General features: G+C 41.3%; 1 protein-coding gene across 2 annotated transcripts in view; it reads right to left on the reverse strand.

The window, feature by feature from the left end:
- ARID1B (AT-rich interaction domain 1B) overlaps nucleotides 1-12,084 on the reverse strand; it is a 325,248-nt gene that overhangs the window by 50,261 nt on the left and 262,903 nt on the right. For both annotated transcript variants that reach the window (XM_058801602.1, XM_058801601.1), the window contains one exon: nucleotides 9,878-10,205. In XM_058801602.1, the coding sequence (XP_058657585.1) occupies nucleotides 9,878-10,205 (328 nt within the window). The remainder of the gene's footprint in view (nucleotides 1-9,877; nucleotides 10,206-12,084) is intronic.

The raw sequence follows: 12,084 nt of genomic DNA on the forward strand, positions 1-12,084 counted from the left end.
AGTCATTTAAAGCCCCATAGAACAGGAGTGTCACACCACATGGAACTCTGGAAGAGCAACGTATAGAGGCACATGTAATTCATGAGTAACAATGCTAATAACAGCACAACTACCCAACATTTGCACAGCTGAATGCATGTTGGGATTAGAATAAATCTCTCTACCCCATTTTACAGATAATAAAAACTGAGGAAGAGATCCAAGATTAATAATGGTCTAAAATATGGCCGAAAGAATAATAAATTAGTTGAATACAGCGAGGGAAACACAGCACAAGCCTGTTAAAAAGAAAATAAATCCCTAACTTCATTTGATCCTAATGACAGAAGGGTGTGTGACTGAAAAGCATTTAGTAATAGTGAAATAATGTAGGGTTTTGTTTGTTTGTTTAAGTTGCAGCCATTTGATTTTCTATTTATAAAATTCCATTGTGTTAATTAAAGTAGTTTTGGTCTGAATTTCATAGTGATCACAGCATTTGATCACCAGTATTCAAACCCACAAGGAACCCCTGAAATGCCTTTATTACACAGCATTCTTACAAGTGCAGCAACACCTCCATATCTGAATTTATCTGTGTAAGAACAAACAAAGTTCTTGGTACTCCATGTAACCTGTACTGGATAAATACAATTATAATGCTGTGTGACAAAAACCACAGAACAACTGAAAAGTGGGCCAAGTCTATTGGCCTGGAAACCCATCAGAGCTCTGCTCGTGGTGACCTCTGTCTGCCTTCCCCACACATGGATTTCTACTGCAGCTCTAACAGCAACTGCTTGCACAACTGTCCCCCTCAGATGTGGTATCTGAGCACTGAGGGGATACATTTCCTAGCCCAAGTGGAGTATGTGATGCACAAAAAAGGGCTGCTTTAATTTTTCCAGCAAGCTGGAGCATGCACGAATTGGGTTTACAAGAAAAAAAAGAAACTTGCCCTGTATGGCATGATGCTGTCAATCTGAACCAGAATGTCAAGAAGGGTGATTTAGCCTGGTGTGACTTGATGTCAAAATGGGAATGACTCATATGACTCTCACTATGCACCTTCTATTTCTGTGCATGTTTATAAATAGCTGTATTAAAAAGTCGGAAGGCCCTGTGAACTCTCTCCCAGAAAGATTACTTGAAAGTGGTGAGAGTCTGTGCCCAGCACTTGAACAGCCAGAAGGTCACCAAGGTGGGGTGCTAAAAAGCTACAGGAAACTGAGGACACACTTTGTGCTTTACTAACTCAGTTTCCTCAGGTGGGACACTGTCTTGGGAGCAGTTTGACCCCTGAGCTCCCTGTCTTCCACCTGGGAATTACAATGTTCAGCCACATCCCCACGCTGCTTCTGAGCACCTTGGAATGCTCTGTGCTAGCAACCAACCGAAAATCCAATAAAAACCTGAGAATTTCATGCCAGCTCATCCACGTAGTTTTTCATAGTAAAATGTCATCTGGCTGACAGCAGCATGCTGAATGCAGCTGTGCATGTGCATCAGGATGGTGAGGAAGTTCTCCAGAGGGATTTTCCAGCAGACACGTTTGCACTCACCTATCTTTGCCCAATGGCCTGGAGCAGTTATATGTTTATTGATATTATTACCAGCACTGTTACCATCAGTCTTTGGCACACTGGACAGTTTCACAAGAGCAATGTAGTGCACATGCTGGAATGATTTCAGCTGCCTCTTTTCTTCATCTTTGTTTCAGATGCTTGAAACCTACTGTGGCCACTGCAACAGGTATTTAACATGTTAGTAAGATTGCCAGCCATCATTAACAAAATCTCATGCTGTTAGGTTATTATTTAATGTAATTCTTACAAGGCTACTTATATGTTCAGCTAGAATTGGTGTTTCCATCTGAACTTATAAACAAACTGAAGGGCTCTTCCCATTTATATTTCCCCAGGCAGCATAGCTAAAAAAAAATTGTTTATTTTTCACACAAATACCACACTGGTAAAAGAACCTAAAACCCTAAACTGCCTTGAAAACCTGAAACCCTCCTACCATTTTTTATGTCCCTCCCTTTCTGTCACAAAAATTTCAGGCTGTTCAATCACAGTACTGTACTTGCATAGTGCTATGTGCCAAATCACACAGCACAGTCACAGAATTAGCTTTCTTCATGAGTCCCATTAAACAGATGGCTATTCTACTTTGTTTTGGCTTTTTTTTTCTAACCACTTCTGTGATTTAAACTAGTAGATCTTCTGACAGACTGTGAAAACTGTTTCCTCATCTGAAATAGTTTTTGTCACCCAAGAAAGAGTATTCAATCTAAGGTCCTCCCTCATTTAACTTTATACAACATCAATTAATGAAGTACTGCATTCTTAATGTCCTAAAGATCATATTTTAAGGTGCAGAATTTCTATATAACATCCAACCCAGAGGCAAAATGTCAATAAGCTACACAAAGTTCTACACTACAGTTTTGTTTCAAAATAATTAGTCTTTCTACAGAGAGCCATGAATCTCCCAAACAACCAAATCAAGCCAAAAATAATCTTGACACAATAATAATCGAATTAGAAGTGTCTCTGAGGTAAGTGAAAATTCTCATTCATGACTAAAAATCGTGCTTCCTTCCCAACACACTCCTTCTTTCACAATTTAAGAATGGTTACTCTCTGAAGGAGGAAAAGAGTAGGACTCTTGAGGTCTGTGGTTAATCTCTAATGGCATGAACAGCATACAGCAGTCTACTTGATTGATGAGTCCAAAGAAGAAAAAAATGCCTCTCCAAATCACTGGTTGCCTGCAAGAGCTCTGCAGCATGGTGACAGCGAGGGCTCCAAAATGATGGATTTACCTTTTAGTAAAACAAAATTCCAGATAAAAATGTATTTCTCTTAGTCTCCCACAAGAAATGGCTTTGGTTAGCTCAGCGTATAAAGTTTCTTCAAATCCTTACACAATTTTATCAGCAATTTTGAGCTGATCCATAAAATGCATCTCCATTTAAATAAAATAATCACAGAAGATTTCTAGCTCTCCCCTTACAATAATAAATACATATAAGCTGAGCTGAACTTCCTCCCTCCTAATACATTATGGAACAAACCCATACATGATTCTGCGTTGTAAAGCAAAACATGAGGAAAAGAAAAAAAAGAAATAATAAAAAAATCAGCTTGATACAAATTACTATTTCTCATGAAGAGGGAAGAACCATGGGTCCTTTAGAAGAGAAATATGTCAATGCTGGTTAATAGCTTCCTTAGAAATTACAGTTACAGTAAGCATTAGTATTTGGACTTTTTACCCCTGAAATCACAGAGAAGCCCAGCATGGGGAGAAGATATTCCAGCTATTTCTGCATCTCCTCCAGCCTCAGGTGGAGCCAGAATGGAGTATTTGGGGTTCAGAGACAATACAGCCAGTTAGGCCAAGAAGCAAAACCACTTCAACCTGCTGAAACTACACATGGACTTTATTTTGGAAGCCAAATTTAGTTTCATGGACTGAAAGTGCCACCAGGATATTAGAGCACTAATAGAAAGCAAAGTGGGGCTCATTTCAGGGTGACGCATCAAGATCTGTAAAGGAAATCTGTGATTGTCTGGAGGAGCAGAGCAAAGAGGAAATGACCAGACAGCTTGAGCCTGGAGAACTGTGAATGGCCTGAATTTGAACAGGAGCAACTCCTTCGTGTGACTGAATGTTAAATAAAAGACCCGGCAGAAAGAGCCTTTCTTGCCAGGGGCTTATTTCAAAGGCAAGAGATAACGAAGGCACTGGCTCCAATTATGGCTACCAGTCCTATCTTAGCCTAGTTTACTTTGGGGATTTCACAGCTGGCAGCCTTTCATCTAGAAGTAGCCTGGTTTGAATAAGCAAAGAAACTTGAATGAGTACTTAACCTTCCTGCACTCCACCGAACTTCCCAGCAGAGAGGAACAGCACCTCCAAGCTTAAGGGGAAAAGGGAAAACAATGGAAAATATACACTCTCTCCAGGGATTAAAGATGGTAAGTTTTACTGGAGCGCTTCAAGACTTCCTGCTACAGAACTGCAGCTTTCAAAATCACAATTAGAATTTTAAATCCAAGTTTCAAGATCAAAAGGGCCAGACTGGAAAATACTGCACAAAACTGACAGGCACTAGGATGTAAAACACCTAAAACAGTTCTGGGGTTTATTTATATTATTATTCTTTTTAAAAAATTTATTCCCCATTTCCGCCTCCTTCTTTTTCCTTTTGACATTTTAATGCACCATGTCCATTACTATATTTCCTCACCAGTACCTTCTAGTCCATCAGCAGTGCTGCATTACCCTGCTGTTGGAGAAAATAATACAGAAAAAGTGCTTTGCTGGCACCAGCAACACGGGATTATGAATTATACATACATAGCAGGGGAGAAATGCTGATGGAAGGTTAGTGTGCTGGATGTGTGCAAGTGTGCAAGCGCATGTAGACACACACACAGACTAAGAAGAAGACATCTAGAAAGCACTTTTAAAACTAATTTACACTAATTGTGTTTCTCTGTACAACAGAAATTCTCTAATATCAGTGCAGCTTTGTTTGATCAGTTTTATGACTGATTAAAAACATACTAAATTCTTCTCACTACATTACAATGAAGCTGTGGTAGCTAACCAGTTGCTAAGCAATTTAGAACCAGAACCACATTCTAGAATGCCTAGAAGTATGTCAAAGCAATGCAACATCACATATTATTGTAGAGACTGAACACCACTGCTCAGGTGGGGATCAGCAGAAGATAATGTAAATATCCACCTCAATTTAGCAACCCAATGGCCAGGATTTAAAATGATCAGAGGTTGCAAATAGCAAAACTGGTTCCCAAGTTTAATAAACTACTAGGTCTGAATCGTCTCCTCTAAAATCAATGGCACTGAATTCTAAATTCACGCAATCTATAAAAAAAAATTGCTTCAATTTACAAAATTGCAATATGCAATCCTGAGAATCATATTAAGGTACATTGAGGTCAAAGGGGCTGCCTTCAAAGATAGGATTGCTCCTCATGCAGGCACATCAAAACTCATTTTGTTGTAATTAGTTCAGCTATTGATAACTGTAGTTGCACCAACAAAAGGCTCCTTTTAGCATCCAGTTGGATGCACATTTTACAGCCAGCTAGCACCAAATTACATTTTCTAAGGCCACACTACTAACAGCATCCAAGCCAGCCATTTTACAACTATGTTTTTACCTTTCCATATACCACAGTCACACTTTCAACTGCTAAGAAGACATGTTCAGAATAACACTCACTGCTACCACAAGAGATGCTGGAAGTGATGGTGACAAGCATCTAGCTCTAAAGATGGCAGTTGACTTCAGGTGCCAAACTGATCATCAGTTTTAAACTGAGAACTTGCTGTAGGAAGCAAAAGCTCACAGACAGTGCACACATCGTCCTGCAAATGCTCAAACTGAGGAGCTCAACACTGGCTGGTACTAGAAGATATTGGCTAAATTTGCTGCCTTTCACATCAACAGGGAAAACAGTACCTCATTTGCTTAAAACTGTTATTACTGAAGGCTTATTGTGATGTAGTTTTGTACACAGAGAAACATTTAGCTATCACTATAAATATAAATATATGTACTGTTCTAAGAATCACAGTGTGATAAAACATCTTTTGGAGCCACCTGGTCCTTTAAGGTCTCCTCTGGGTTCTAATCTCCTGCAGCAGAACCAGCCCTTGGGGTTTCAATCAATGCCAGCTTTCTTCCTTGGATTTATTAGGTCTTCAACATACAGTCCTCACCAGTCAATGGTTATGCTGTGAGACCAAGACAATACAAATATAAAAAGGAAAACATTGTTTTCCAGTTCCTTCACACCCTCCTTCTGAAAATAAAGTGAATTACTACACAGGGTACTAGAGATTTATTTAACATTGCCTGCTGTGAACTTTTACTCAGAGCAAGCTTGAACACCCTGGGTAGCCTGAAACAATGAAGAGATTCAATGAAGAGATCTTAAAAACACCTTTCTTTCCTCTAGCCTGACATGGCAGTTATCATTTGGGAAGCCCTGGCATGCATGCCCAAGACAGCCCAGCACACAGTAAGATTTTAGGTTACAGGGAAGGTATTATGTAGTTGTGTAAATTAATCTAAACTTAACATAAAGCAGACCTCAAGATGAGGTCAAAGGCTAATTCAAATGGTGTAAACCTAGTATCTTCCACAGCCACCACTTTAATTTATATGATTTTAATCTATTCTAATGAAAAGGGTGGTGGTCTGCTCTGAGGATGATACACAGGTATAACTGGCTGACACTCAGATCCTGATCATCCTGCCCTGCTTAATGAACATTGATTTTGTGCCCCAGTGGAAGAGATTTTTTTTTCTGATGCATGCCATTTAAATTCATTTTATGCTACTGCTTAGTGTGGCTTGGCAAGGCAGAGGCAAACCAGCATTCTGTGTCTAAATGAGACTCCTGAGCTGGGAAAGGACAGAGCCTGTGGATTAACAGCTGAAGATAAACTTCTCTCCCCTATTGATACTTGGCTACCGAATCAAAAAGTTGGCCTTGAAGTGGATCACAACCAACTTCAACAGAAATACTGCTGTGTAACCATGACTATGACACAACCATTTGATTTTATTCTTAATTCTACACAGAGGAGGGTGCTTTATAGTAATAAGAATGCAACACTTTCTCAGCTCCATAGCTGAATCTTATAAACTCAACACATTCAAAGAAAAAGGCTGGGCACTGTCCATGCAGTTGGCATACAGGAGTGCATGTCTTCCCAGTTAGGTAAAGTAGTGTGGTGGGAGTGTTCTCCCATTTCACTAAATTTTCTTTTTTTGAACTGGATAACCAGGAGACTTCTAATTTTTTTTTATTTCTGCATTTTCTGTACACATATATGAACAATGTTATTAAGGGACAAACCAAACTAGCAGTTACAGAAAACTGGTAATTAAAACTTAACTGCCATGACAACAGCAATAATTTGGGTATTAAAGATTTCCTACAGAGGTAACAACTGGAGTAATAGGGTAGCAGGGAAGTCTGTAAGAGTTGAATCTGAGGTGAAGATGGACTTGTTTGTGAGAGAGCAACAGGCTGGGAGCCAACATAGATACCTTCTCCCCATTCTGTAACTTGTGATATGGTAACAGAAATCAGTGTGGAGGACTCTGGTGAGAAAACAGTAGTTGCACTTCAGGCAAATGTTTGCAAGGGATACTAAATGCTCCTAAAAATTCTTCTAGAGACTAATTTTTAAAATACACGCACAATCAACTACAGCATACTAAAACTTCCTTGTAAATGCTGTTAAGAAGCCCTGTAATCACTTCTGCAGTACATCATCTCTCAGAAAAGGATCACACTTTGGGTGTTGCAGTTCTCTGCCTAGGCAGTAGTGACAATACCACTACGTCCAGAAAATGTGGCTGCCCGCATTGCTGCAGACAAGAACACCAAAAATGAAGAGAGAAAAATGGCGCCTGGGTCAGGGAAGGAGACAGCTCATTGCTTCTCAGTGATGAGGTTCTTCAAGGAAATGCAGCTGTGCCAAAAGCCATGCAGGTGTGCTGAGTGAGTGACACGCAGATTTTTGTTGTACTGTCACAGTGGTATTAGCAAAAAGAATCCAAAAAACCGAAATCCCCTCTACAATGCAAGTATTTCTGTATCCTTCATGTGATTTTTATAATCCTTCAGCAGCCAGATGAGATGTTCACAAACATTTTCAAAAAATGCCAAGGTCCCACAGCAAATCCAGTTACACTGCTGCCTACCCGTACTGGTCAGGCTGGTGCACTGAGGGAGCCTGAGTGCTGCCACAGTTCAGGTGCTGTGAAGAAAACATGGTGTGTCTGCCAGCCCCAGACTGGACAAGCAGGTGACCTAATGTGTGGTGGCCTGAAGCAGAACCTCTCTGGATTTGACCTGTATCACAAATCCAAGCCAATGTCAAATACATTCCTTCCATATGCGAGTCTCGAGGACTTGCAGCAATAGCCAACAGCCATTGTGCTTTCTCCCCTACAGCTGAGTTGAGATCAAAGAGGAAAACAGTGTGCTTGCAAACCCCTGGCATGAAAGTGGTGTGACAAGTTCCTCCCAATTTGCAGTGTAAAAATAACCCTTTTGCCAGTGTTTGTGATAGAGATTCAGTGATTGCTCAGCTCTTCCATAGGATCACTGGAATGGGCAATATGTGATAGGAATGCTCCGAAATGGTGCAGCTTTGTCCAGTCAAAGCTAGAAAGAAAAAGCAGTTCTACAAAATTTACATGGGAGGAAAATGTGAGATAGAAGTGGTAATCATTTAACCCAGTTTTTCATCAAACATCAGACACTATGCCCAACATGTAAGTTGAATCACAACCAAATGCTTTCCACTTAACACAAAGTCTTTTCTTGCTGTCAAGACCAACAAACGTGAGCTTTTCCTTTCATTCTGTGATTATAGAGAAATCCTGTTCCTGCAGCTGCAGTGATGGCCTATTTATTCCTTCGTGCCTGACCTATCAGCTTATAGCCTAAACCAGACAGACAGAAGCAGACTTCCATAAATCCTACTAGACAGGCCTGTTAAAACAACCAACAGAAGGAAGGGACTGCTGGTTCACAGATATCTGCTGGAGTATGGTCTGCTTTAAGGGAGCCTGTTTCTATTTTACTGAGCAAGAACATGAAGTACACTAAATTAACTGTTATTGTTTTAAAAGTTTGCTGCTGCTTATCATTAGTAGCCACCTGCCTTTAAAGCTCTCAACACAAGAAAGTAACAAATACAGGGACACACTGGCTTCCTATTTCTTGTTTAACACTGCATCTTGGAATAAGAGCAAGTCTAGTGGCCACAAACACTGATCTTGAACGATAAATATCTGGATGAATGTATGTGCATCTGTGTATGCACATGCATAAATGCAGTGAGCAATACACACACATATGAACACAGTCATCAGAAGAGTGCAACTAGATTTGTGTAATTCTCAAATATTATGGACCTTCTTGCAACAGAAAAAGGTAATAAATATGCCAGGAATTACTTGAGTCCAGGGAAATGTGGATTACTTAATGTTACTTAATGTTACTTAATCTAAAAAATTTCACAAAACAAAAATCAATTGCAAATATTCAGTCATTTTAAGAATGACATGGACAGCAAAGTGTCTTTTACCAAAACCCATATACAAATGGCAACATGTAGCTATGCTGCCCAAAGGGGAGACAAGAAGGCAGAGGAGGGCTCCAACCTCTGCAGTTCTGTCTGCAGGCTCTATATTATGGATGCACAAGTTGCAGGTTCAACTCCAGATAACTACAGATTGTTTTATGTCTCCTCTGCCTCTCCCCTCCAGCTGCTCCCCTCAGCCTGCCCTCCTCTGCCCTTCTGCAGGCCTGCTTGGGAGCAAGAACATCCCACAGAAGAGAACGGCCATCAGCACTGCTGCTCAAAACATGGGAAGTAGATGCAAGAGCTGATGGGCAGCTTCACAGGCTTCCTTACTCTCTGGCAGGGGTAAGCTGCTGAGGACATGCTGGCCCTCTTTTTACCAGAGATAAAAATTATAAAAACTCAAAAAAGTTTAAAGTTGCAGAGAGCTTGTCAAATGTCACTGCAATCCTGTGGGTTTCCCTAAACCTGTAATGCCAAGAACCAAACTAGAAGTGGCCATCATCACCATTGTCACAACTGCTTTTTGAGAGGCTAATTCAAACAGGCAACAGCATGCTTTCTCCTCAAGAAAAAGAGATGATTAAGAAAAAGTATTCTTCGGACACACCATCTCCTCCCAGAGATAAAGGCATAGCTAGAACATGTATAAATGCACATTCACACACCTCTACAGTGCTGTTACTTCAGAAATTACAAGGAAAACCTTCCTACTTGTTTGAACTCCTTTCACCTGAATGCGTACCTGCTCTGAGCGGAGTTGGCAGCAGCCTGCATCACTGCAGCAGCCGCCTCCTGTGCCTTACGGTTCACAGTCGGCATGGGTGGGCCCATCCCAGGGCCTCCCTGCTGAGACATGCCAGGAGAATTGGGGGTCATACTGCTCATGTTTCCAGGAAATGGTCTGCTCTGCATCCCAGCTGATGGCATCCGTCCCAGAGGCATGGAACCACAAGGCTGGCTTGGCCCCTGTCCATGCATCTGACTGTTGGCATTTATACCCATGCCAGGTCCTGGGCCGCTGTAACTTGTGTTGGGGACACCGCTGTACGTCGGTGGTCTGGAGTAGTTTCCTGAACAAAATGATAAAAAGCACAGAGAAAAACATTAAAACTTTTGAGCAAATGCTTCTGTTTAGGAAGTTAGCAGCTGCAGAACTTACATATGCGAACTTAAGTGACCCACGCTGGCCTCAAAGTCAGGACAATGCTTTTACACCAGGACAGAGAAGCAGCGACAAACTGCCCAAGGAGGTTATGCATACTCCCTGCATGGAGGTTTTCAAAACCCAGTTGGATAAAGCCAAGAGTACCCTGGTCTGATCCTTTATCAGACCTTGATTTGAATACAAGGTCAGTCAAGAACAGCCCTTGAGCAACCCTCCAACATGAATGATCCTGTGAATCTGATTTTCGTGTACCCTCAAACGTTTTCTGACTAATGTATGTTACAAGGCAACAGGAAACAAAGAAAAGTACAGCCTCTAGAGGGTTAACAGCACAGCACAGTGTACACAACTGCTTTATGCAGTAGAGAGAGATGTGGCATGTAAGAAGCCCATTATATAAGTTCAAGGGAGAATCTTATTTTTGTAATTTCATGTTCTCATTCCTTTGTCTTTCTGCAGTTTCAGCAACTGGCTTCTTGCTCCTAACTGTTCTGCCCATACAAGACAGAGATGATTTGGTGTGGACTGGTGAGGACAACTGCTGGGGTCCAAGAAAGATCCCATCCTGCTTTTCTAGTAAGTTCAGTTTGGCTATGTCAGCATAAGGAGTGGTAGATTACAGTGCAACTCCTCTGAGAAAACTAGTCTTACACAAGTAAGCAGCAACAGTACAAAGATGTTCATATAAGCAGGTGCCTTAAGAAGGACAGCCTGAAAACCTGGCTGAACTCAATCTGTGTTGTCACTAGAGTGAATGCTCTGCTTGCAGCAGCTTAACTCATTTAAGTGCTGATTCTCCTGCCACGTTGAAATCTCAAGAAAAATTGAGTATACAGCATGCAGTGTTACAGCAACAAACCCAGGCAGCATGAGAAAGAGGAAAAAAAAAAAAGAAAGCTAAAGATATGATGGAAAACTATTTTAGGAAACGTATCACACTGCACTACTTCAGTCATCAGTTTTGACTTGTCTTCATTTCCATCTCATCCAGATTAGTGGAAACATGACCCATTCCCTCCCTGTGGGATGCCACAAAGCAGAGTTTCCTCACTACTCTCAGATATTCCCACGGTTATTTGAAGGCAGAAGTCCTTGGACTCTTCCTGTGATTGTGCAGACCAGCCATGCCTCTCCTCAGGCCTCAGCTACCAGGCTGTTGGTGGCATCCAACTCCCGTTTGTATTTAAAATAAACATATTCATCCATCATTTGAATGCACACATAATTAATTCATATGCTCCTGCTGCTGTGCTTGTGCTAATCTTCTCCTCTCCAGTCTGTAACTGACTCACTCTACTACAAGGTCTCCTTGGCGAGAACGTACGAGACCTACGCTTCCTAAGGAAAAGAAGCAACCATCCTCTTCTGCCTTAAAATCCAAGTTTCTGCCTGGGGGTCATCACAGAAGGATCCCCAATATGTGGTTCAGCGAATATGAGAGGCTCCAGATTCTACTTTATGCTGTCTTAAGACTGCCCTGTCACTTCTACTCCTCTTCTGGGCTTGGCTGCTGGCAGCTGAGTATTCTCTGTTCAGTGAGCCATTGCCCCCAGCCAGAGTTTTAGTTGCTGAGACCGGCTCAAGGCATGCATCTGATCCAGCAAAAGTGACTACAGACTGAAGGGCTGACTAGTTTCACACTGCTCTGATATGTGTTATAGGCAACAGCACACAACTTGGATGTTGCTCTGGGTTTCCAGTTGCTTTGTGCAAAAAAAATGTAATACAGCAGGATGGTGTATATATGGACTCAAAGATTATGCACAGCAGTTAGCATATTTTAT

Source organism: Ammospiza caudacuta, chromosome 3 (assembly GCF_027887145.1).
Source record: "Ammospiza caudacuta isolate bAmmCau1 chromosome 3, bAmmCau1.pri, whole genome shotgun sequence".
In the NCBI taxonomy this organism is placed as follows: Eukaryota; Metazoa; Chordata; class Aves; order Passeriformes; family Passerellidae; genus Ammospiza; species Ammospiza caudacuta.